This window comes from Ahaetulla prasina, chromosome 1 (assembly GCF_028640845.1).
Source record: "Ahaetulla prasina isolate Xishuangbanna chromosome 1, ASM2864084v1, whole genome shotgun sequence".
Classification (NCBI taxonomy): domain Eukaryota; kingdom Metazoa; phylum Chordata; class Lepidosauria; order Squamata; family Colubridae; genus Ahaetulla; species Ahaetulla prasina.
Window position 1 is genome coordinate 12370516 of NC_080539.1, and position 27116 is coordinate 12397631.

At 41.4% G+C, this 27116-nt stretch overlaps 1 protein-coding gene across 13 annotated transcripts in view; it reads right to left on the bottom strand.

Moving 5' to 3' along the window:
* MSI2 (musashi RNA binding protein 2) overlaps nt 1-27116 on the bottom strand; it is a 689043-nt gene that overhangs the window by 23360 nt on the left and 638567 nt on the right. For 5 of the 13 annotated variants that reach the window (XM_058164216.1, XM_058164214.1, XM_058164218.1 and 2 more), the window contains one exon: nt 8878-9054. The exons of the other annotated variants lie outside the window; for them this stretch is intronic. In XM_058164216.1, coding sequence (XP_058020199.1) covers nt 8878-9054 — 177 coding nt within the window. The remainder of the gene's footprint in view (nt 1-8877; nt 9055-27116) is intronic. 13 annotated transcript variants of the gene reach the window in all.

Consider the following 27116-nt stretch of genomic DNA (forward strand, 5'->3'; position numbering starts at 1 on the left):
AACCCAGGCTGGCAGCCGTCTCTGGGGAATGTTTTAAACTAGATTCCTGCACTGAGTAAGGGGTTGAACTCAGTGATCTAAAGCAGGGGTCTCCAACCTTGGCAACTTTCAGACTTGTGGACTTCAACGCCCAGAATTCCTCAGCCAGCAAAGCTTTTCTGGCTGAGGAATTCTGGGTGTTGAAGTCCACAAGTCTGAAAGTTGCCAAGGTTGGAGACCCCTGGTCTAAAGGTCCCAATTCTCACCTTCTTTCTACAAGCCCTACATGTGACTGAGTCCTTCGGGAGAAGGGCGGTATACAAATTAAATTAAATTAATTAAATTAAAATATTATGATGATGATGATGATGATGATGATGATGATGATGATGATGATGATGATGATAAAATCTTAGGAGAAAGGATTTGAGGGAACTGAACCACAGCTGGCATCTCATACTCCAATCTCACCAGATGGTTTAGAAACAAACACCTTGGAGACCAGAGGATGTGGCTGACATACTTTCACAGTACAACCGTCCGGATCCCACAAGGGCCTCAAAACTAAGCAATGTGATTTATTTATTTTTTTAAAGGAGAGAGTAGGAATCTGATTTGGACTGTAAAAACAAATCTTGTAAATAAGCCCCAAAGAGGGAAGGTAAAAAGGAGAGGATTCATAGAATTTAAGTATTTAAAATCAGATTGAGGCACCAGAGAATATAAATTGTACAGGGTATGGCTTTCCGATTTAAACTAAACCAAAAGCCATTGCTTGATTTTTTTTCATCCAGAGGAAGAGTGTTGGCTTTTACAAAGAGGAATGAATCCACATGTTTTATCTTAGGATGCATTTGAATCACATCATATCAACCAAATCCATCTGAATAAAAGACTCACAGAGTTGGAAGGGACCTTGGAGATCTTCTAGTCCAACCCCCTGCTCAGGGAGGAAATCCTATATACCATTTCAGACAAATGGTCATCCAATCTCTTAAAACCTACAGTGTTGGAGCATTGTATCTGTGATACTTCTTAATGTACCCTTCTCCCCTTATTTATTTCCATCTTTGGGGAAGAATCGTGTCCAACATTTTCTCTAGCATTTTGTCTAATAATTTTGTCTAATAAGAATCATTCCGAGCACACATATTGGGTAGAGAGACAGAGAATACCATAACTGGGAAATAGCATTTCCTTTAAGTACTACTGAGGATGCTGCTAAGGAGCAACAGAAAAACCCCAAATATCCAGTGTGATCTGAGCCATCAAATGATTAATTGCTTAGCTTTCCTGTGGGGAAAAAAAAAGGTTGGTGAAAAATATTGCTTTTTAAAAGCATCTCCCTCTTCTCAATATATTGTCACTTGATCAAGCAATGCAAAGGTAGAGGAATCAAGATTCCAAGGTGCATATTAGTATACAATGTTCTCATAGCATGTTTAATATAGTCATGGGGATGAGGCTACCATATTTTGTGAATGGAAAATCAAGTTAATTGATTTGAAAAGTCTGCCTTAAGGCTGCACGTGACTCCCTCCAGTTAACTCTGCCTTCCAAACAGTGAAGGGCACTTCCACATGGTGTCACTTGCCATTTCCAGTTCTTCCAAGCTGTTGTTAAATTAGGTACACTATAAATGACTAAAACGTGCTCGTTTAGTATATGGCTCCACTTCAGCTTGGAGGAAAGTAGAATGGAATGCTATAAGGCCCTATAGTGGGCGGTAGGCTCTTCTACATTTTTATTTATTACTTGAGTGAGGGAGTTTAAGGGGCCATGCATCAAATTCGTATGTGGCACAAAGCTGGGGGTGTAGCTGATTCTTTAAATGAGAAAGAAGACGGTAGAGATGGTTGAGCAGTGGGGTGACATGGATAGAATGAAAACGGAAGAGGTGGAAAGGTAGACTATCCGTAAAGTTCTGCGTTTGGGCAAGAAAAAGGTAGGATATAAGACACAGGACAGGAAGAACTGGCTTGGAAGTAATAAACATTAAAAGGATCTAGATGTCCTTGTTGGATTACAAGTAAAACGGGAGGTAGCAGTGTGGTGTAACTGCTAAATAAGCAAACATCATTTTTTTCTCCCCAGTGGTCAGCTAAATCTCAAAAGATCAAAAGATATGCTCCAATATGAGGAATATGGGTGCAGAACTCTGAAATAAGGTGAGACCCATTACAATCTCTTGCATATTTCTCACCTCCCTCTTCTCTATATATTGTCACTTGATCAAGCTTTTCCTGTTGCCCTGAGACATTTCTTCTGAGACTTGGTGGCACAGAGGTTAGAGTGCAGTACTGCAGGCTACTTCTATTGCCTGCCGGCTGCCTGCAGTTCGGCAGTTCGAATCTCACCAGGCTCAAGGTTGACTCAGCCTTCCATCCTTCCGAGGTGGGTCAAATGAGGACCCAAATTGTTGGGGGTAATAGGCAGACTCTGTAAACCGCTTAGAGAGGGCTGTAAAGCATTGTGAAGCGGTATATAAGTCTAAGTGCTATTGCTTTTGCTTTTGGTTGCTTTGTTCAGGAAAGCATATGCCCAAAATACCTTTTTGTGAATTTTGCATCTCCTATTTCTCTTGATCTTTCAACAGGTCAAGGTCAAGAGAACACAAAGTATGCATCCATATTAGAAATATTTGTTACTGTACTCAAATAGACTTATATAGGTCTTGATACAACTGTTGCTCTCGCTTTTCTCAAAAATGTACACTGAAAAACTACGAAGAGCAAAGTGAAATTTTTACCACTCCAGTGTTTTAGCCTGCGAATCACATGTGCCAAATGCCAGAAAGAATATGTTATGCTAAGGAAACAGCTCGGGTGTAGTGTTTAAAGGCACCAGGCTAATAAATCAGATCATGAATTCTAGTCCTGCCTTAGGCATAAAACCAGCTGGGAGACTTTGGGCCAGTCCCTTTCTCTCAGCCTTAGGGCCAAAACACTTCTGAAAAGGAACCAAATCACTACCACCGCCATCCTCATCCTCATTATGAGAAGCACTTTGGCATAGAGTTAAATACACTGAGCTAAAAACCAAGAGACTGTGAATTTTAGTTCTTCCTTAGTCACTCTGTCCCTCAACTGTAGGAAGAAGGCAAGACCAAATTATTCTCCAAAAGGTTGCCAGACTGACTAGGAAGCATGTGCGCACGCACATAAACACAAAAAAAAAAATCTCCTATGCCTTCACAACAAAGGTTTTAATTCTCTTTCATTTTGCTTCTAATCTTGCGACACTTCTAAAAGAACAAACAATATCAGTTGAAACCTAAAAAGAAATTAAGTTGTATACTCGGGTTCTGATCACATTTGCACAGTCTCCTTAACGGTGTCATTTTTAAGTCCAGAAATGAGTTTTTCTACCAGGCAGACTTTGTGATCTTTTCTTCCAAGCTGTCTGCCATCCTGAGCAATCCGGCAGCTGCGCTGAATATCCTCACCAATCAGCTGGAGATGAAAACATAATATCGGCTACCAGAAAACCCTAGAATAAGCCAATTCCATTTGATCATCATGAAGTTTTATGAAGTATAGGGCAAAGCAATACTTTTGAAACAAGTAACAATAGAAATTCACAAACAAAAATGATGAATTACTATTTTGGGCTCTTCATAAATTGGGGTCAGAGAGGTTGATGATTGCAAAGGGAGGAGGAAGAAAATGCTAAAAGCCACTATAATCTTCAGGTTTATTGGACAGTGGATCTAACCTTCCTGTCAAAGCCAACTTGCAGCTCCAAAATGAGTCTCCAGTGGGAATCTAATAAAGTATGAAAGTCAGGTGTTTTTTTTTAACTTCCCCTTTAGGAAAGATAATGATTTGTCATGTTGTGGGAAAAAAATATCCCCACTTCAAATAAGAAATCAAAAGGCTTGGACATAGATGGAAAAAGTATATTTTTCTGTCATGTACAACTACTACGTTGATTGGGTTCCCAGCCAGAAGAATGCGAAAGGGCCCAAACTAGGCAAGGTTATGGGTTATATCTATATATCTCTATCTCTATCTTTCTATCTAATCTAATCTATCTAAATACATACATACATACATATACATATATTATATACACACACACACACACACATATACATACATACCCACAGAGGAATGATACAGAAAGCTAAAATAAAGATAAATCTAACGATAACCTTTACAACAGGAATGTAACATGCGATAACACCATAGGATGACCTTACAATGGCTATTCCAGCGTCTCTACATTCTTTTCAACTGCTTTCTATCTACCCTATCCTAATGATAGATATTAACACCATTGTACCATAAACAGTTATCTATACTATGCCTATATATTCCACCCTTTACACCAAAAGAAACACAAAAATCTACTTTCTATCTTTTTTCTCTCCAGTGTCATCAAGCGGCCCTTTCTTGTAATTCTGTGCCTTTCTTCATGTTTATGTCATGTATAGGTCATCATGCATGATAACCCTCCACAATTCTCCTATTCTTCACATCACCTCAGTTTCTCCGTCTGCTTAATGCAGAGAAGATACAATCAATACGAATCACTTTATTCACAGGAAAAACCAACCCCCTTCCAATTCAATGTACAAAACCACACGTGATTCTCAGTTACAGAATACCACAGCGTGATGTTGGTGGGTTTTCTATTGGCCTATACTGACCAGAGGGGAAAACCAGTTTGGTGTAGAGTTAAGGTGCTGACCTAGAAACCAGGAAACAGTGAATTCTAGTCTTGCCTTAGGCCGGAAAGCCAGCTGAGAGAATTTGGGCTAGTCACTCTTCTCTCAGACCAACTCACCTCATGGGGTTGTTATTGTGGGAAAAATAAGAGAGAGAAAAAGAAATATGTATGGTCACTACCTTGTAACAAAATGGGACAAAATAAATAAACACACTGATACATAAATAAAAGGATTTGATGAAGGGAAGACAAGTTATATATATAAAAAAATCAGAATTTAAAAAAAGGGTGGAAAATGAAATCTCCAAAACAGGCACTAAGAAAATAAAACTAGTATTCCATACAATGTTATTTAGCCATGTGTTTTGCTGATTGGATTAGATCAGCTTTCTCAAAAGTAATACCTCCTCAGATGTATTGGTCTGGCCATTAACTGCTATGGTGGTCCAAGATCTTGAGGGCAACAAAATTGGAGAGAGCTAGAGAAATTATTTTCTTCAGGCGCTATTTTTCTTTTGATGCTTGGCTACAGAAAACTCATTATGGAAACCTTGAGGGCTCGTGGAGTTCAACCCCCCCCAAAAAAGGTATCGTGTGCTGTTGGAAATTAAGCATTTTTAATTTAGTATACATTCCATATTTGACAAATGGGGCAGAGGACAAGTGATTGTACAAGCCTCTTGTTATGGAACATGACACCTAATTTAAATTCTCCCTGCTTTTCCCCCCTGCTAGATTTGATATCCATCGTTCGTTGTGTGACCTTCTATGTGTTTTTTTTTTTTTTTTGCAATGCCATCATCTGGGTACAATTTCCAAATCTCATTAGGAATACAATTATTTTCGTATACACTTTCCAAGTTCATGCTTTCTCCCTCCCAGACATTCTGATTATCTACCTAGAGCTTTTGAATATTATTTCTGTCATTGCTAGAGTGAGTCTTGTTGATAAAACAGTGTAAGAGAGAAATTCTGAAGATCAAATTGAGCAGCAACGTTTTTGCAACTAAATTTAACGGGCTTCATTGGCAATATTTGAAAATAGCATTGGAAAGTGATATTGTAAGCTTAGCTCCAAACGAGTTCTTTAGATCTTTTCAATTTGATGTGTTTTATTTACCTCTTGAGATTCCCAGAGTCCTCTCAGCTTCAAACATGGCTTTCCATAGAGTATAAATGTATGGGGAAATTTGAGAATACTTTTGGAATAGGTATTTTGTGCGCGATTTGTGGATCAAGTGGTTACATGTGGTTTCTTCAGGCAGAATTATAAGGGAAAGCTTGCAGGAGGAACTCCATCCAATGATCATACAAAGGAATGGAATTAAAATGATTTTGAACCAAATTACTAGTAGGCTTTTTGAATTTCTATTCGATCATGTCATGGACCTGGTCAAAGCCCGTTTGGGCATCCCAATGACCTGCTGCAGTTTTAATCCTAATCCACAAGGTTGAACTAGGACAGGGGTCAGCAACCCGTGGCTCTGGAGCCGCATGTGGCTCTTTCATCCCTCTGCTGCGGCTCCCTGTTGCTGGCCAGTTCCACAATTGATAGGGCTTTCAGCTAGGACAGGTAGAGGAAAAAGGATGTCATGCTAGGAGAAGACTCTATGATTGGGGAACTGGACTTCCAGTCAGCTCCAGAATTGAACGGGGGCTTCTGGTTAGGACCTTTGTGGCTCTTTGAGTGTTTAAGGTTGCCGACCCCTGAACTAGGACTTCTCATCCAAGAAAAACAGAATAACGGAAGTCTTCTGAACTGAAGAAGCTTCTTGGATGGGAAGCGAAACGTTTTCAAGGGGGGAAAAAAAACAAGAAAGCCCAGATGCTTTTTTGAAAGAACATCTTCGGGATGAACTTAAATGGATGTTAACTTAAAGCCTACCCTATAAATAAATCCAACGACTGGGCCAGAAAGGTCACCACTGAAAGATAAATTCTCTTCGGCAATCTAAGGAGGGATTTCCAGCTATGGATCCATTAAGCCATCTGCCTTACTACATGGATCATTACTCTGATGTGACTTCAGAAAGTAAGTGGGGAAAGGCTGGTTTCCAACTTCAAAGTGATTCCCCCCCACCAAACGCTTTTATATCCAACAATTGACTTTGGAATGTAAGTCTATGAGGCAATCTGCTTGGTAAGAACGTTCGTAGGATGTTAACAGAAGAGGTGTTTTTTTTTTTTAAAGTGCCTTTATGTTGCTTTTAGGATGTTGTGCAGAGTCAAAATGATCTCCTCTAAGTGGTTCATTCTGAATGAATATTTTAAGCCTAGCAGGAGACAATTAGGCCATGCAACAAAATATGTACAACTGGAACTGATGGGTAATGGAGTTGGCATCAAAATACAAGAATGCCTGTTCTCATTTGAGTCCTCTTCCAAGTGTAAAATCCTAACTATTTAGCATTTGAATATGGAAAATTACAATTAATCTGCAGGGAACTTGTGTACGCCAATGAGAATTTTGTATGCAATTAAGTGTTTGATTTAACTTGGAAAGAAATCTCAGAGGGCAGTTTATCCCAAACACCAGCCAGCGATATAACCACCGAGTTATTTTTCAGGGCTGGTTCCGGCTGATCTCTAGCATCATAGTTTACCAATCAGCAAAGGAAACACATGAACAGATTGTTGAATAATAGTTTTTCAACCCAGCTTGCAATATGGGAATAAAAATTCCTCTCTCGATTTCAGCCCAAGCTCTCAATTGCAGGGACAGTTGAATAAATCTGGATAACACTACTCAGAGTTCCAAATGAATTAGACGGCAGGGCTGCTCTAAAGTGGAATTTCTTTAACTCACGGTTAACTCGAGCGTGCAATTTGTGGGTCAAGTATTGCTCTTATGCAAAGGACTGTTATGCAGAACACGGGGCAAAATGATCTAATTTGTTCGGAATTGTTCCAAAAGGCAGGACAGGAAACCATGGATGTAAATGGCAGGAAAGTAGATTTCAGTTGGAGATCAATCTTCCTAACAGAGCTGTTCAACAATAAAACAGATTGCTTTTAGGAAGTGGTAGAGTCTCTTTTGCCACATGTAAACAGAGGCTGAATAGCCATCTGTCAGGAATGCTATACTGAATATTCCTGCACTGGGTGAGCCTTGGACCAAATGATATATGAACTTTTACTTTCATGACATGAACCTTACATATCTGCCATCTTCCCCTCCTCTCTCCTGTCTCCTGTTCGTATTCATCCATTTCTTTTTTCAAATAGATATAGCTTATCATTTGTCCGAACGTGGGACTGTGATTAGTTTAAACTATGGTTCTTTCAAACAATTTTGTTTCAGCTTATTTTCTTTTTTTCTTTGGAAAAAAGAACAAACTGTGGTTAGGTGATGTAAGCAACTTATTTTGATGACTTCAGTGCACCGAATATATACTGGAATGAGTAACGGAAAAAGTCCCACAGACAAATAAAGGCGATGGAAGATCTTTCTGGGTGAGATGATGAACGGTATAATTTGACACATTTCAAAACCAATTATCTAAGTGGAAAGAAAGTCAAAAATTCTCAGGACAAAAGCTAACTAAACTTAAATCAACTTTTGTTCTCGTCTTTGATTTAATATCCAGCCAGTGGTAAGAGTTCTGGAGAACCTTCCTCATTATTTTCTGATGTTGTTTGATCTCATTAAGTGCGCACACACGCACACACATGTCAATCTATATCATTTCTATTCCCCATTTTTTTATAGGCAACCTGAAGGAAGCTAATAAATCCTTCCAAACGCAAATCTCTTAGATCAAATACCAGTACAATCATTGGAATATCTTTATGAAGTTAAAAAAAGAAAGTGCGGCAACTTCACCGGGATCAAAAACAGGTCTTGAAAAAAGTCAAGGCCTCTTGCGTTTTCCATTTGACTCTTCCAAGACTACAGATCCAATTCCATGGAAGAAGGCCACATCTTATCTAAGGGCATGACAATGGAAATCCTCTCCACATAAAATCCACTCGTGCAATGGCCCTCTGCATCTTGCCAACCATTTCCTGACAGGCATTATGCCTCTACCCAGATGTTTATCGCATTTGGACCGACTGTTGAGAGAAATGTCACAATTCAGAATTTAAGGAAAGTTCATATATACATAAGAATGAACTTTGGCAGCCATGCAAACTTTCTTCTGTCTATGCCAAAAAAATATGAGATGCTGTTACCATAATTGTATTGCATTCTTTTGCTTCCCCAAAGGAATGAAATTCCATACAAACCTGGGCTTTTAAACTGATCCGGGCTGGGAAGGTGGTGGAGGGGGGAGTTACTCGCTGAAGCAGGGTGCTCGCTACGAAGCATCTGAGCCACCCGAGGCCCCATGGAATCATAGTCCGCATACGATAATGGAGCCCGTTGGTCACCGGGCGGAGAATAGAAACCATAATCGGGGATCCCTGGAGATACAGTGACTCTATCATTGCAGATACTAGATTGGTGCTAATTTTCAATATTAAAAATGTACTTTTTTTTTACAGTTATAATCATCGAAACACAAGGCAAATATTAAAAAGTAGAGTTTTGAAAACAAAATGGTTCATACATGCCCCCAATATCCTTGCTGTTTAACTCAGCTTTGTTGGTACAAAAACAAGACTGGATATAAAACAAGGGAACTCATCACCTGATTTACTAAAAGCCTTTTTCCAGAGCAGGACAAATTTCAATGCATGAGAATGAAATATTGGCCCTACAGATTAAAATAATAATACATTGCAGTGGAGAACTGAAGGAAAAAGCTAATTAGAGCTAATTTTCAAAGCCTGTGAAAATTTCCTTATCCCTTGCCTACAGAAAATCTCCATCTCCCATTCATTGAAATATATAGATTTATATGAATTATGCACATTTAGACATCCATAATATCCATACCAAAAGTCAATGTGTGAGCACAAACTTTCTTAATCAGAAATAGTAAATGTGTCTTTCCCCTGATTTATCTTACCTCAATTGTCCTGAAGTTCTGGATTCTCCAAGACATCCTCTTTTAATACTATATCATTTAGGCACTGCGGTTAGTGTACTATACTATCTCACAAGCAACAAGAAGTGAAGTTCTCCTTCTCAAGTCATACTTAGAACAGTAATGATGATTGCGTTTATAAAACTTGTCAGTTTAAGGTGAGCTCCACAATCAATTGATTTGAGTCGGAGTGAAAAAGAGAAAGACAAATTCTCTGAAACTGCACATAATCTCAAGATTGAGAACTTCTGAGAAAATAAATACATCAAGAACAAAAATTATAGATGAAGCTCAGCTCCTCTTGTATCTTAGCAAAAGGGAGAAAATGCGGCCTGGCCCAAAATGATAAATGCTACAAATTCAGTCAGATTTTGGATATTTAATTTATCTTAAAACTCCAAAATTGTGCATTTTAAGATGGAAGCATCTTAATTTTTTTTAAATTTTATTTTTATTTAGGAAGCATCTTAATTTTTGAAGAGCAATTCTCAAATAGGTTTGTGAAACATATTTGTGCATAGATTTTAACGAAACAGGTTACCTGTTTGTTCCTTGAGTTTAAGCAAATTTGTGATGCACAAGAATAGCAGATTCCCTAACACTTTGGATGGAAAATGTACACACTGCTATTGCTCTTGCAATCAGCAAAGGATTCTCTAGGAGCTGAAGGGCTTCCTGTTAATATCTCTATGTAACCTCTGGGTGAGGACATCTGTTGGTTGAAGGTCAAGTATTGCCAATATTATTCAAAGTGTTGGCCATCATTTATAAAGCCCCTCATGACATAGGGCCAAGTTATCTGAAGGACTAGCTCCCATAGTTTTAAGAGCCAACATAGTGGGTATGTTCTAGGTCCCCTTGATCAAACAGTTTCATCTTTAGAGACAGGAAAACGTGCCTTCTCCATTGTGGTGCCAGGTGTAGAGACTAGGGAAAATGTTCTTGATGAAGATTTTCAACAAAATCTTTTTAAAAAATCATTTTTAAATCCAGAAAATGTTAGGAAGCTTCTCACATAGGGCTTCCCTTATCTCCTGGAGGTGGTGGTGGTGGTGGTGGTGGTGGAGGAGGAGGAGGAGGAGGGTCAGTATAATCATACTTGCAATATTCTGTTATTATAGCTAATCTCACTAAATGTTGTTTTAGCCTTCTTGTGGAATTGAATTCATAGTCTGGTCAAGGCTGACATCTGTCCTCTGGAATAAGGTCCCCCTGACAGCTTCCTGGGAGGCATTAAAAGTCCTGACCTTGAGGTAGGGTGGATGGAGCCCCTGATTAGACATGTGTGTCAAATGCCATATAAGTTCTGATGTAATTTGTGTTGTTTTTAATGTAGTTAGCAGTCCAGTCATGTGATAGTTGAAGTAAAAAAATAATCATCAAATGATATTCCAGGAAAAATCTGACTAGGAAAAAATACGTAACAGATTTTTTATTTTATTTTTTGCCGGGTGTATTTAAACAATTTGACTATGCCAAGGGTCTGCAAACTTGGCTCCTTTAAGACTTGTGGACTTCAACTCCCAGAGTTCCTCAGCCAGCAAAGCTAGCTGAGGAACTCTGGGAGCTGAAGTCCACAAGTCTTAAAGGAGCCAGGTTTGCAGACCCCTGGACTATGCTTTCACTTTTGGAATAGTACTTTCTTTCTGCTTTCATTTAACTGTGCTACTGAAACATTTTTCTTCTCTTTTTCTGAATTCACATTGTACTGTACTCAAAGGATGTATTGGCTTTATCATTTGTAAACTGTCTCGTAAGTAGTTATTTAAATCTCAAACACACGTACAAATAATTCCCATCTCCCATAAGTACATTTTGAGGCAGAATTAACTAGTATAGAATTTATTTCCATGCCAGCTTTTATATCAGGTAAGTACCTTTTGGTCCTGCCTTATGTTCCTGAAAGAATTGACAGACTGGATTTCAACTATTTCTCTTTTCAATTACATTAGCTGTTGGGACCTCAAAACTGCCTGTAGGTTGCTTTTTTAAGATCATGCAGCCGCATGGGATACGTCTGCTCAGATGGATGGAAATAATTGTCTCAACTGGGGAACGGTTTACATCTCTAGCCTACTTCTAGGGACCTCCAGGGGACACTTAAAAAGTGGGTGTTCCCATCTTAGTTCAGCACCAAGCCTAACAAACATCTTACAGAGGTTGCATGGACACAACCTGAAATCTCGCCCTGCGTCTGCCCAACAAGTTAACTATTGTGTTAGCAGTATATAATTTTCACTGTCTGCATTCCAGTTTCCTCTGGAGTCTCCTTTTAGCACTTGAGGGGTTGTCATAGAGAGGAGTGGGGTGGGTGGGTGTCAACCTATTCTCCAAAGGCACCTGAGGGCAGAATGAGAAGTAATAGCTGGAAGATCATTAAAAAGAGATCCAACCTAGAATTAAGGAGAAACTCCTTGGCAGCGAGAACAATCAGTGGAACGGCTTGCCTTCAGAAGCTATGGGTGCTCCATCACTGGATGTTTTCAAGAAGAGATTGGACAACCATTTGTTCAGAATAGTACAGGGCAGTGGTTCTCAACCTTAATAGTGCTGCAACCCCTTTAATACAATTCCCAACGATGTGGCGACCCCAACCGTAAAATTATTTTCGTTTTGAATTTATCGCGCCTGAAGCTGTAATGGCTAGCGATCTGAACTGCTTGCGACTGCCTTGAGGACGGAGGCATTAAAGCGGAGACTCCTCCCCTATTAAGTTTATCGCGCCTGAAGCCAAATTAGGCTAGCGATTGGGAATGATTGCAGCTGGCTTGAGAGGGAGACATCAGAGCAAAGATTTCTCTCTTTTTTAATTCATCGCGCCTGAAGCCAAATTCGATTTGAAGAGCCTGCAGCTGGCTTGTGGAGTCAACCATTGGAGCGTGATTCTTCGACTCGCAAGTATACTTCCCATATTTCCGATGGTCTTAGGCGACCCCTGGCAAATCGTCATTCGACCCCCAATGGGGTCCCGACCAACAGGTTGAGAACCGCTGGTATAGGGACTGCTGCTTGAGCAAAGGGTTGGACTATAAGGCCTTCAAGGTCCCTTCTAGCCCTGTTATTGTATATTTTAGTAGTTTCCCTTTCCCTATAACCAATGGGAATATGTACACGTACAAACACACACACACACACACACACACACACGATTGTGCTAGTGATTTGCTCCAAAGAGGGATGTGAAGCCCATGGGCTGGAGCAGGGGGGTCTCCAACCTTGTCAGCTTTAAGACTTGTCGACTTCAACTCCCAGAATCCCTCAGCCAGCAAAGCTGGCTGAGGAATTCTGGGAGTTGAAGTTGACAAGTCTTAAAGTTGACAAGGTTGGAGACCCCTGGGCTGGAGGACAAAGCAAGATAGAGGAAGACCCCATATTGTTGTAATGCTTTTTGGAAGGGAAGATCACACACTGACATCGCTCTCAGTCTGCCTCTGATTCTCCCCTCACACTTGCCACAAGCAACCACATGCAATTTGGCAGCCTTTGCACCATCAGTGTTTTTATGATAATAGCCATGTGTGCTTGAAAGCAGCAGGAAATTTTCAATATAACTATCATTAAGACAAAACGCTTTAAATCAAAGCCATTACTGGTGCTGAGAGTTAAAGCTCGCAAGATTAGGCTGCTTTTTATCTTTATGAAAAATTCATAGAACAAGCTGCCAAACAACATCTTCTTGCTCGAGAGAGTAAATGATATAATAATATTTAATGCTGCCGATACAGATGAAAGTGGAGGCATAAGTTGCACGCTGTAATGTGTACATCAGGGAGACTATGTTGAACAAGGAGCTCTGACACTTAGCACATGTAACGCTGGCTAGACAAGCAAATGGGAAGCCTGCTGTTGCCTTCCCCAACTTTTAGACTTCAAAGATCAGCGGCTGCTCTTCACTTTCCTTGCAATTTGGTTGCAAATGTATAGCCGCGGTGCAAAATTCTCCAGGGCTGATTCAGCCAACAGAATGTAAGAAACGCTGAAGCCCTTGAACAAAAACCACCCAAAACCCAGGTGGCTTTGTTGGTCAAGAAAACCTGTAGGCCAGGCACCCGAGCTCCTCAACTGTTTGGAGGGGGAAATAAATATCGGTTTAAGCTATGCTACCAAAATACAGGCAGTTCTCATTTAGGGACTGAAAATGGTTCCAACAGCCATTTTGGTGGTTAAACAGAGGGGTCACTAAACGAACAATAACACAGAGAAGGGGAGAGAGAGAGAGAGAGAGAGAGAGAGAAATTTCCTGCAGAGATGACTGGTTGCTGCTTTCTCATTCAGACAAATTTCTGTAATACGGTGTTCTATGCCTTACAAGGTGGAGAGATAAAGCTCTCTCTTCCCGAGCTGCTTTTCTTCTAATATATGCTTCCCTGAAAAGTGCTAACCACAAGTTAACGAGCTAAGCTCTGTGAACTTAGTTAGCTGGTCAGAACCTTCCCTTGGACATGCAGTTGCTGCCTGAAACTGACCAGACCTTTAATCAGTTTCACATTTGAAGGCTTTTTTTGTTGTGCATTTGTTGGAAAATGAATTATTGTTGCTTATTACCGTATTTGCAAATTGTCGCTTTTTGAAGTCGCTGCTAAACAAAACTACAAGTTGTTGACCTTTGAAATCACTTTTTCATCGGCTGTCTCTGAACTCCTTTAGTGGCACTTGATTGCTGAGGAAGCTCTGACACTGCTTCTCGGTAGATATGCTAGGCTGCTAACAAAGTCAAAGGGGCGTGGATATCATCAATGTTGTCTTAAGGAATGATGGACTCGAAGAATTGAGCCACCTCTCCCCTCAAGTCTTTGGCTTGCTTGTGAGCAACGCTATAAGCTCACTATACACAGGGCAGGGGGGGAAAATCTATAAATATGTATCGTCATACATTATTCCACGTGTCAGCATTAAAACGTGTTAGAATAATTTAAAGCCAAGATTACTGTAAGTAGCATTCATTTACACCTGCAGAAATGTTTCCTTTTTTTGCATTTCACTCCTGGGATGAAATTGAAGGAGATCTACAAGTCAAACAACTGGCACGGTTCAAAAGTGTCTTGGTTGACTTTCTACCCGTATATCTGGTTTTTATTTCAGTAGCTAAGCCCTTCAGAGAGCTGCTCGGGTGCTGATCTGGAGTTCATGATGTTGGAGGAACGGAGGGGCATTCGTAGAGATGGAATTCAAGATAATGGGAGTCTGAGAGAAAGCATATTTTGGCAATATGACTGACTGACTGACTGATTGAAGATCTAGGTCAGAAAGGTCTGTGTTTTCTTACAAATCCTTGCAGGACCAACTATGTTCAAAGTATTTTTGCATAAAGTACAGGATAATGAATTGTAGAAATGGACAAAAAGAAACTCAATATTGCAAGCTGTCAAGTTCCATCTACAGGGGTCTACCAGGGTTTGGCTCAGAGTCCGAAATGGCAATCTGGTAGAGAAGAAAGGAGTTAATTACTGGACCGTGATTCTTCCTTGTGTGGTTTTCTGAAGTTGCATCAGCATTTATTAGAGTGATAAATTATTCTTCGCTAATTTGCCATAAAATAAATAGCATCTGGCATTACTCCAAAGCTCTACTAAGACAAAGCAATTCTGCTGCAGAGAGAGAGCAAAAGAAATGTGGCTATGTTAAGCCAGGTCACAAGAGTTCTTCTAAAGCAATTATTAAAAAATGCAGCTATTGCTAACAATAGCAACAAAGCAGTCTCTTTAATAGCTACTTTAGCAAAATTTAAATCTGAGCAACTGATAGAAGAGTGCTAACAAGTGATTGGGGACACATTCGGCAAAATACTTGATGGGCGCAGGTTTTCTTTTTAAACCAACTAAAATCAATCAAAATCATTCTTCTAGGGCTTGCGATTGCTCTTGATGGCAAACAAACGTACCTCTCATCAAAATGAGGATGTTTTACACAAATTCAATATTTAGGAAATTCTCCCCATCAGAAATATTACACAATGACATTTGCACAGGAAGCCAATCCCATCCCACTCAAGGCTGGACCAAATTTGGCCAAGAGAAACAGCAATCAAGGAGCCAATTTTTTTCCTTGCCGCTTTTGACAAAAGATTTTCCACTTGAGGGGTTCATCTTTAATCATTATAAAAGCACAGAAGTTTAATCCATTTTTGATGTAAATGCTAATAACTGTGTGTCCTTGAAGTTCAAAGTGGTCTTTGTGTATGGCAATAATTAGCCAAGCAAGGTGGTCTGTCGGCCTTCTCCTGCTTCTAATGACATCCTTAACAACAAACAAATGTCAGCCTTACAAAGGCGGTAACAATTTTTTTTTTTTTGACAAGTAGTTTTGGAGGATAAAAGAGATTTCATCCCCAAGCTCTGTGCTATCAGTCTGAAATGATGGAGAACAACTATGCCGGAAGTTTCAAAAGCTGGAAAATGCAAAACAGATTATTCTTTCCAGTAGATTTGTACAGACATTAATTGATATAGGGGATACAATGGATTCTACAAGAGTTGTAGAATCAGTGCCACCTTTTACAAAGATAGGAATGAAACTATTGCAATGTGACACCTCAAATCCTCAGCTTTTTCAAATCTCCAAAAATGATAGTGGGGTGAACAGCATCAAAAGTCACTAAGAGAACAAGGAGTACCAACAAAATCACCGTTCCCTTATCTCTTTTCCAGCGCAGCAGCAGAGAACATCCCTCGGAGCGAACAAGGCTGCCTCTGTGCAGGAGCCAAATGTAAATTGAGACTGGAAAGGACCCAGATAATTCATGGTCTCTCAGAGACCATGGAACTGCAGGGCCTCTTGTCTTTTCTATCTGCTGGAGATGGATTGATGAGCATAAGCCCACAGTGGTCCAAGATGGCTTGCACTAGCAATAATTTCTTAAAATGTTTCTTAAAAAGAGCCCCATCGCTATCTGCCGTAGAAAGGTCCTAATAATCTCGGAAACCATCGGCCAAAGAGTGTTCTTGAGGCCCTTATCTGCCAAGCCAGGGAGGGATCCATCAGGCAAGAAATGGGCAACGAGTTACAGGTACGATGACATCCTCAAGGGCAAAGTATGAAGTTCTCCCAGCACGACATGCATTCCAATGCTTTTATCTAAGACGCATAGCCCAAACAATGGACAAATTGCTGAATGAAAGCGGTATAATACCGGTGCGGGGCCCAAGCCATGTTAGCCAACCAACAGCGTACAATCAGAGCAAAACATTTCTTTTAAAATTGCCATGGGATGTACATCACAACTGATCAGATTCCATCCTGATCTGTATTATAGTTGTTCTTAACACCTTTCTTCTGAACGCTTTGAAATGACTTGTATAAAGCACCCGGGAAATCAAATTCAGACATTCAGCTCTTCATATCTTACTCTCCCTTGTCTTCTTTGGAGTGGACAGGAGTTTTTTTTTTCCCCACCCCTGTTAAGGGTCACGTTCTCCTTGAAATAATCTCTTTCATCATCTTCTATCTCTCCCAAGAAGGGGCCTCTTACCAGGAGTCATTTTTATGCAAGTAAGGGGGCTCTGAAATTGATCCAAGCGCCACACATGAGAGTTTTCTTGCCAAGCTTAGCTTCCTAGGGCTGAGAGGGAGTGACTGGCCTAAGATCACCCAGATGGCTTCGTGACTAAGGTGGAACCAGAAGTAGCCTTAACCACTACACCGGCTATCTTTATAACTTTAATAAAAACAGTTCTATGTCTAGCATTCATTTTTCTTCCTCTCGATCTCACTTTTCAAACCAGGACTGCTCATTTTGTTCATACAGGTGGCAGCACCTAAATAACTTCAGCTGGCTCCCAAAATACTAAGCAGATTTAGTACTTAAATGGAGACAATTAGGGAACCCTAGTTCAACATGATAAGGCTTCTGGAAGGTGGCAAGATCAAATCACTTACGGCAGAGGTCATCAACTGGTGGTCCGTGGACCACTGGTGGTCCGCGAGAAAATGTTGGTGATCCGCAGAAAAATTATTTGCATTTTTTTTTGTATTGTACTAAATCAGGGATTCTCAAACTACGGCCCCTGGGCTGGATACGTGCAATGAACATTTGTGTTGCTGCAGAGAGTCTCCCCCTTCGGGGACTTTTTGTGTGGGTCGAAATTCTGACTTGGGGTCTGCTTCGGCCTCCTGGTTCAGGGCTTTGGGCAAAGGCTGGAGGGAAGTGCTGGTGGTGGTGAAGAGCCAGAGGGCCTTGTTCCAGTGGGACTGCCTCATGGCCTGGAACTGGCTGACCATCTCAGCCCACTGAGCCTCCAGGCGCCGGTACCTGGCCTTGCATTCCCGCAGGTCTTCCCTCTACTTGGAAAGTTTATGCTCGTAGTCCTCAGTGAGGTGCTTCTTGGTCAGATCCAATTTGAACTGAACTGTTTTGCCAACTCTTTCTCGTGGTGGCTGCTTAGTTCCAACAACTGCTTCCTGCCTGTTGGGACCCTAAGGAGCCCAGACGGGCAGGCAAGGAGTGGCTCAGTGGGGAGGGGAGAGTAGAGGCTGACAAGACGCCCCTCAATGTGAGTGACATTGAGTTGGCCACACCCACCCAGTCACATGACCACCTAGCCATGCTCACCCAGCTGGTCATTAGGCAGATCATATTAGTGGTCCGCAGGATTTTAAATTATGAATTTAGTGGTCCCTGAGGTCCAAAAGTTTGGGGACCCTTGTCTTACAGTATATACTGTTACCTAGAAAACATGGATGTGGCCATATTATCACCAAGAGTTGAGCTTGACTGAAAATAATTTTTGGGGGTGATATCTATATTATTTCTTTCAACTGCCAAGTCATATTTTCTATTCCTTTTATTTATTTTATTTTATTTATTAGGAGCCTTCACTGATTTGTCCTTTTTTGGAGAGGTGGGCAGTGTGGGCCCTTTGTTTTACGATGTCTTAAACTTTATCTATGGGTCCATTATGTAAAGAAGTACAGAAATGATCTTGAAGAAAACATGTGGCAGTTGTTGGCTTGGAAAAAGCGAGAAGGTGTGAGGAACACATGACTGTCATGCCTTGACATGCTTTGATATTATAAGAGGAATGGATAGAGAAACACCTATGAGCTTTCACAATTCTGTTCTAATAGCCTTTAGAAGTGAAGTGGAATTCCAGCCATTCTTCTGGTGTCTGTCCGTTTGGTCTCTCTTTTAACTTTTCTAAGTCTTGCTTAAGATTTTGAACTCAGCCAAACTGACAACATCTTTCCTAACAGAAGCTAGACAGCAAACAACTTTATTACCTAAGTGTGCTTAACAGCAAGAAATCTCTCTGGCAGGAACATAAGCAGACGAATGAACAGTTCTGTGCAAAAGAGACAGCACAAGCCTTCATTTACAGTGAACAATCTCAGCTTCTCTTCAAATTACTTCTGTAAAAAAACTTAAGGTTGCCTAGATTCTTTCCCTTCCATTCCAAAGCCAATCCTTTTCCTTTCTATTTATTCCTCGTAAACGTTTTGAATTGATTCTTGTCTATTCCTATTTATGAGATCTCACAAGCTTTGCCTTGAATTCTAAACAAAAAGCACTGAGTAGCTCTGAGGTTGCGGCCTATCGCATATCTTTGACATCTAGCCTCTCTTTTTATTTTCGGCTACCTTTTTATTAAAAGCAAAGTAATGAGCCAGCACAGGAATAAGTCGTGCTATTTATTATCAAGCCACAAAAATAAACCATTTTACTTTTTCACTCCACATTTTACTTTTTCACTCCAAAGATGTCTATTCCTAACTTTCCTTTCTTTCTTTTTTCTTTTTAACCATTGGTGACCAGATTTGCATTGTTTATCACAGCCTGGACAGGCCTTTTATTAATATTAATGAGGGACTGGGAAGAAAGAGCCCCTTTATTTTTAGCCTACTCTAATTGCGTAGTAATTATTCATCTACAAAACAAATGAACCGAACTCCATTGCCATGGTAACTGAAATTCTGGCCTCCCACTGTAACACATTAACAGGCTATCATCCCTGTTATATTTTAAATTGAACCCTTTTGTACAATAGTAGAAAAATAGGCAACTTAAAATAAAGCAGAGGCTTTATTCAGCGTTATGTTAATTTCCAGCGCTCATTGTTTGGGGATGGCTTTCCCTAGGACTGGTGCATCGAATTTTCTGTCTCTGGTTGGGTGCATAGAACCAAACGCACTCATTTTCAATACGAAATTCCCCAGATGGGTTTCGTAGTCAAGGAGGTTCTGTGGGAGTGGCTTGGTGGGTGTGGCAGGGGAAGGATCCTGCAAAATCTCCATTACCTCCCCAATCCAGGGGAAGGTTATTACAAAATCCCCATTTCCTCCCGATCAGCTGGGACTCGGAAGGGAGACAATAGATGGAGGTGGGGCCAGTCAGAATTTTTACTACCGGTTCTCCAAATTATTCAAAATTTCTGCTACCGGTTCTCCAGAACTGGTCAGAACCTTCTGAAACCCACCTCTGCCTACAAGGTCCCTTCCAATTTTGTTAATCTGTTAAAAGTGGCCAAGGAGAAATCGAAGTTTGTCTTATATAGGTGTTACAAAAGTGAGTGTGATAGAAGCAGAAGGGTGCAATGAAAGTATGAGTACCTTATCTATTGGCAATCAATTATAGGAATGAAAACTCCTCTACTTTAAAAGGAAATGGAAAAGATCAGCTAGTTAGCTTCTCTAAACTGGGCTAGTCCCAAATTTAAAAAAAAGAAAAAAAGAACTAATTACCCACATTGATCAATTACTCAAGAACTAGTTACGTTCTCTTGGATTAGAGCAGGCGTGTCAAACTCAATTTCATCTAGGTTGTGTTTGACCTCTGGGGGCCGGGGTGGGTGTGGCCATGGTGGGCGTAGCCAGCTCAACGTCATTCGTGTTGGGGGTGCCTGTGGTGGCTCGAGTGCTCTGCCAGCAAAATGGGCTCCTGAGATCCGGTTTCATTGGCAGAGGGTTGCAGGAGGGTTGCCCGGAGCTCGGGAGCCCGTTTTCGCTGGCAGAAGCACCGCAGGCCAGTCCTTCGCTGTTTCCAGGGCAGCCCCGTGGGCCAGATCGAAGTACCCGGTGGGCCGGATCCAGCCCCCGGGCCTTGAGTTTGACACCCCTGGGTTACAGGATATGAGTCTCTGAATAAGAGGCAGTTTGGTGAAGAGATCAAGGCATCAGGCTCAGAAACTGGAGACTGTGGGTTCCAGTCTTGCTCAGGCATAAAACCAATTGGGTGACCTTGGGTTAGTCACTCTCTCTCAGCCTTAGCAAGAAGGCAAAATCTTGGCAGGAAAACTGCAGGGATTTGTTTGGCACTTGCCAGGAGTCAATTACTTTCTTTAAAAAATTCCAAAGAAACAAACAACCCCCTCTCTGAATAAAAGGCGATAGAAGGAAGAAAGAAGAGGACATCATTCTCTTTGAGATTTGCTGTGGGCTTTCAAAGAAGTCTCCAACTATCTACTCTAGGGAACAAAATGGATAAATGGGCTTTGGCCATCAGTTTATTTTTTTGGTGGGGGGAGGAGAGGTCTGCTAGAAGATGAGCATTTTCTCTCTCCTTCCAGCAGAAGTTATTACCCACAGACCAGTCTCTTACATCCTAGCGTTTTCCATATTGGAGACAATAGGATTTGGCTATAAACACCCCCGTAACTGTGCTGGTTGGAGTGATAGGTTTGGCAGTCTAACCTGAATTGGGACACAAAATCTAGGGGAGTTTTCTAGGCCGCCAACTGGGGGATATGCAGGAGTGAAATCCAGCAGATTCTGACAGGTTCTGGGGAACCGTTAGCGGAATTTTTTAATAGTTTGGAGAACCAGTAGCGGACATTTTTAGCAGTTCAGAGAACCGGCAAAAACCACCTCTGGCTGACCCCAGAGTGGGGTGGGAATGGAGATTTTGCAATATCCTTGCCCCAGGAGTGGAGAAAGTATGGGGATTTTGCAGTATCCTTTCCCTGGAGTGGGGTGGGAATGGAGATTTTGCAGTACCCTTCCCCTGCCACGCCCACCAAGCCACACCGCGCTCACCAAGCCACGCCCACAGAACCGGTAGTAAAAAAAAATAGATTTCACTACTGGGGATAGATGCTTTGACAGCTATAATTAGACGAAAGGGGCTGAGTGAAGTCTGCTCCAAAGTTTCTGAAAGAAAAATCCCAATTAAAAATATTATGAAATAATTCATTGGCACAGGTCCACTATCTAGAAACCTTTGCCTCACAGCCACAAAAGTACAATTTCAAAGAGGCTTCAGAGGTGGTTTTTTTATAGGATTTTTGTTGTTGTTGTTTGAAGGTGGGAGCGGGATGTCTTCTTTGAGAACAAGGGTTGGGCCTACAGGACTGAAAGGCCAAAACAGTCTCAGAAGCAATGATCAAAAATCCAGTACATGAGGGTGACTCTCCTGAATCATTTGATGAAAGAAAATCATAGGGGTGTAATAAAAAATAGTGAACAACAAAGGCTTCAATTAAAGCTCTAAAATTGCTGAGCTAGTGTAAAATTGTTACGCCAGTGTTAAAAAACGGGGAAAAAAATAACCAGCAATCAATCAATTTGTTCTTGAAGCTAACGCTTTGGGCCGGACTTTTTTGAGTATTTTTCAGTACAAAGAGCCACCACAGCTTCTTTGTGTGATCCCAGGAGCTTCCTCTGGTAATGAATATTGAAAATTACACTGCGGTTTTCTGCCTCTTTTTTTTTTTTTTTTTTAGGAAAGTTCTGCATAAAAAAAAAATGCAAGTCCTAAAATAGGTTTGATACAGCATTAAAGACATGAGAAGGATTCAAACCTCCTTCCCCAAATTCCAGAAAAATGGCAATCTAAATCTAAAGGCTTTTAGACTTTTATCTCCAGTCTTCCCACTCTGCTCCTTAGGCTGTTCCTAAATGTTAAGGGAGGCCACCCTTGCTGTTTTTCATCTAGATAGAGATGTCATGAAAGATCTAGATTAAAAGATATCATATTCGCATCCCCGACTTTCATTCTAGCAAGGCTGAAATGAAGAGGAGTAATTTTGACTGAAGTGGTGACCCAAAGCAATGTTGTGGCTGTACTGTACCTAGACTTCAGTTCGGCATTTGATAAAGGATTCTTGCACTAAGCACTGATGATGTTCCTTAGTTTGGGTAAAGGCTTTTCCAGAGCCTACTAAGAACAAAGTAAAAATATCATACAGTGATTTTTGGTCTTTTTAGTCGCAGGGCTATTCAGAAACATGTGAAGTGTGTGAAATGAGGCACCCTGCAAGTCAGAGCAGATTGCATAGGAGGAGTGTTTGCCCATTGAGAATAATTCCACTGATTGAAATGGCTATTAAAAGTTAGTGACTACATCATTAAGGATTTACTTATATCATATTTAAGTCTGCACTTCAGGGCTGGCCACTAATTATTGCTGGAAGTGATTTGTCAAGTGCCCTGGCTTCTGAATTAAAACCAAAAGTGATTAAAAGCTAATGTTTTACCCATCAACAGAATCTACTGAAATATCTATAGCAGGGGTCAGAACTTGAGTAGCACAATGGTGGACAATTGCACATCATTGTGTGATAGAGTGGAGGCTTTCAGGAAGAAGAAAATGGCCAAAAAAAGAAATTGTACAGCTGCATATCTCACAAGGTAACTTGAGAGATATTCAGTAATGGATTCCCTAACAAAGAAATTGTTATGATTTTAAGTTAGTTTCCCCATCGACTTCCTTAAGAGAACCCAGACTCTAAAACCACATAGGGAATAAGGTATACTAGGTTAGCTTTTTTCTATTAGTTAAGAGTTTGTTTTTCTTCTTAAGCTCTGCTCCAGGAGAGCTTTTTATCAGGTTTCCTGATTCGCCAGTTGCGCCCCTTCCTGGACCGGGATGCCCTATGCACGGTCACTCATGCTCTCGTGACCTCTCGCTTGGACTATTGCAATGCTCTCTACATGGGGCTCCCCTTGAAGAGCACCCGGAGACTCCAGTTAGTCCAGAATGCAGCTGCGCGGGTGATAGAGGGAGCGGTTCGGAGCTCCCATGTAACACCCATCCTGCGCAGACTGCACTGGCTGCCTGTTGTCTTCCGGGTGCGCTTCAAGGTATTGGTGACTACCTTCAAAGCGCTCCATGGCTTAGGACCAGGATATTTACGGGACCGTCTACTGCCATCTTCTATCTCCCAGCGACCGGTGCGTTCTCACAGAGAGGGACTCCTTAGGGTGCCGTCAGCCAAGCAATGTCGACTGGCGGCCCCCAGGGGGAGGGCCTTCTCTGTGGGGGCTCCTACCCTGTGGAACGAACTTCCCCCTGGACTTCGTCAACTATCTGACCTTCGGACCTTTCGCCGCGAACTTAAAACCTATTTATTCCGTCTAGCTGGACTGGCTTGATTTTAAAATTTTTAATTTGTTTTTATGGGTTTTTAAATTTTTGTAAATTTTATAGGGTGTTATTGTATTTTAAATTATTGGCCAATTGAATAAGTTTTTTAAAGGGTTGTTCTTAATATTATATGTATTGTTCTTTTTGTATTTTATTCTGGCTGTGCACCGCCCTGAGTCCTTCGGGAGAAGGGCGGTATACAAATTAAAATATTATTATTATTATTATTATTATTATTATTATTATTATTATTATTATTATTATTATTATTATTATTATTATTATTATTATTATTAAGAGTTTTTCCCACAAGTGCAAGATCAGATAAACCAAGTGTTATAGATAGCCTTCAGAGGCAGTTCCACTGCCACCAAGGCTAAAACCTTGATTTTCTTGCATTGGTTCAACTTCTTTTGAAAGCCAGTCAAGCTGGTAGGTAGCACATCTTGTTCTGACAAATTCCAAAATTTAATTAATGAGAGGGCTTAAAACAAGTTGGCCAGCGGGTCCCTGCATCCAGGCCCACAGCATAAGGACAACAAAGGGTTCTTACTCATATAGATAATTCACTATATCATGTCTGCAGTTGAAGGATAACCAAATGCTTCTTGATCAATGTATATACCCGTGATGGCAAACCTATGGCACGTGAGCCACAGGTGGCACGCGGAGCCATATCTGTGGGCACGCAAGCATTGCCCTAGCCCAGCTCCAGCACGCATGTGCGCACCAGCCAGGTGATTTTTGGGCCTTCCGGATCCCCAGAAGTTGGGAAACGGGCTGTTTCTGGCCTTCGGAAGGCCTCCGGGAAGATGGGAAAGGCCGTTTTTGCCCTCCCCAGGCTCCTAGAAAGCCTCTGGAGCCTCGGGAGTGCGAAAAAAAGGGCCTTCTGGGCATCAGGAAATGGGCCGTTTCCAGCCTCCGGAGGACCTCCGGGGAGGTGGGGAAGGCTGTTTTCACCCTGCCCAGGCTCCAAGAAAGTCTGTGGAGCGCGGGGAGTATGGGGTATGTGTGTGTGTCACGTGTGCATGTGCGGGGGGGGGCCACGCAGGGGCATTGAATTATGGGTATGGGCATGCACCCCCCCCGCGCTCCCCCCGCTTTTGGCACACGACGGCAAAAAGGTTAGCCATCACTGGTATATATTGACAAAGATCTCTAGCTTAATCATCTTGGATAAGATAGCTGAGGTGAGACTTGGAAGTCTTTCAGGTCTTACTCAATCTGGGTCTCTCCAGATGGGCAACGCTACAACTTTTGTCCAGCAGGCTGGTAGATCCCAAGCTGGAAAAGGCTGCTGTGAAATTCAGCTCTTGGGTAGCTTCTTCCATCTATATATTTTTAAGAAACGTTTTAAGCACTACAATTGCTGTGACAACATCCAGCATTGGGTTGCAATCTAGCCTACAACTTTCTGCGCTGGAACTAACTTAAATGATAAAGAAGAAAAATAGAGGTCAAAGGTCTGAAAATGAAACTTTGGGACTCCAAAATTTAAATTTTAAAATATGCAACTTCAGTGTTACAAAGACGAAAAACAAACAAACAAAAAGAGGACTGCCTCAATTTTATGCAAGCATGTTTATGGCAGATGGAGACTTGGAATTCAGCCTATATATTGTAATATCATAATTACAGTTACTGACTAGCTATTTGGATAGTTTTGGTAAAAAAAGAAAAAAAAAGATAGCAAAGCTCAAAAGTAGATATGATAGAACATTTCTAGAAGATTAACAGAAAAACTGTAAATAAAAGGGTTCAAACTATGAAAAAAGTACCAAACAGTTAAATACTAACAGATCCAAATACTTAATGCTAATTAATTATAGGACTATTTTGTCAGTATATAGATATATAACTATTGTGACCACGACATGTAACAGACAGACTTAAAACATAAGACAGCATAGAAAGGAATAAGAAAATAGAGTGTATTTATGATATCCTAAAATTAGAAGTGTTTTCCTACATAAATAAATCAGGAAGAGATGGGAGTTCCAGGCTAAACTGGTCAGGTAAGTGTGGGTACTGCAAGGAGGGTGGCAGGCAGGTGCTAGGGAGTGCGAGTGGGCAGGTGGGGGGACACGGGTGGGCAGGGCAGGCACTGCAGCGGGTCGGGGAGCAAATTGCAACATTCCCTGATGGCTTTCCCATTGCCTTTGCTTGTGGGAAGCTGGCAGGGAAAGTTGCAAATAATGATCATGTGATTGCGATGTATTCACAAGCTGGGGTGCCTGAGCACCCGGATCGCGATCGTATTACTGCAATAGCCATAACTCCATGGACTGGTTGTAAGTCCCATTGTTCAGCAGTGTCATAATTTTGAATGGTCACTGAACAAGTGGTTGAATGTCAAGGACTATCTATACCAGTGATGGCGAACCTTTTCGGCACCGAGTGCCCAAACTGGAACATGCGTGCATGTGCGTGCATGTGCGCGCACTGGAGCACTGGGAACCCGAAGACCAGTTGGGTGGTGCACACATGCCTGATTTTTGGCCATTTTTGGCCATTTTTCAGACTGTTTTCCAGGCTGTTTTCTGGGCCGTTTTCCAAAAAACTGCCTGAAAATGGCCTAAAAACAGCCCGGAAAATGGCCTGAAAAACTGCCTGAAAATGGCCCAAAAATGGCCTGAAAATTGCCTAAAAAGCTGCCTGAAAATGGCCCTGAAAATTGCCTGAAAATGGCCCTGAAATTTGCCTGAAAAACTGCCTGAAAACGGCCCGGAAAATGGCCCAAAAATGGCCTAAAAGCTGCCTGAAAATGGCCTGAAAATTGCTTGAAAAATGGCCTGAAAAGCTGCCTGAAAATGCCCTAAAAATGGCCTGAAAACGGCCCAAAAATGGTCAGGAAAACTGCCTGAAAAACGGCTTGAAAACGGCCTGGAAAACAGCCGGAAAAAGGCCTGGAAATCGACCTGAAAAACAGCCTGAAAATGGCCTGAAAACGGCCCAGAAAATGCCCACAAAATGGCCTGAAAATGGCTTGAAAACAGCCTGAAAATCTGCCTGAAAAACAGCCTGGTGGAAAAACGGCAACAGGCGATGGCACGCAGGCCCACAGAGGGCTCTGTGTGCCACCTCTGGCACACGTGCCATAGGTTCGCCATCACGGATCTATACTATGGAAGAAGCTCCACTATGCCCTTATCATTATAGTTGGCCTTGTCACAAACAGATTTACACCAGATTCTGGAATGTTG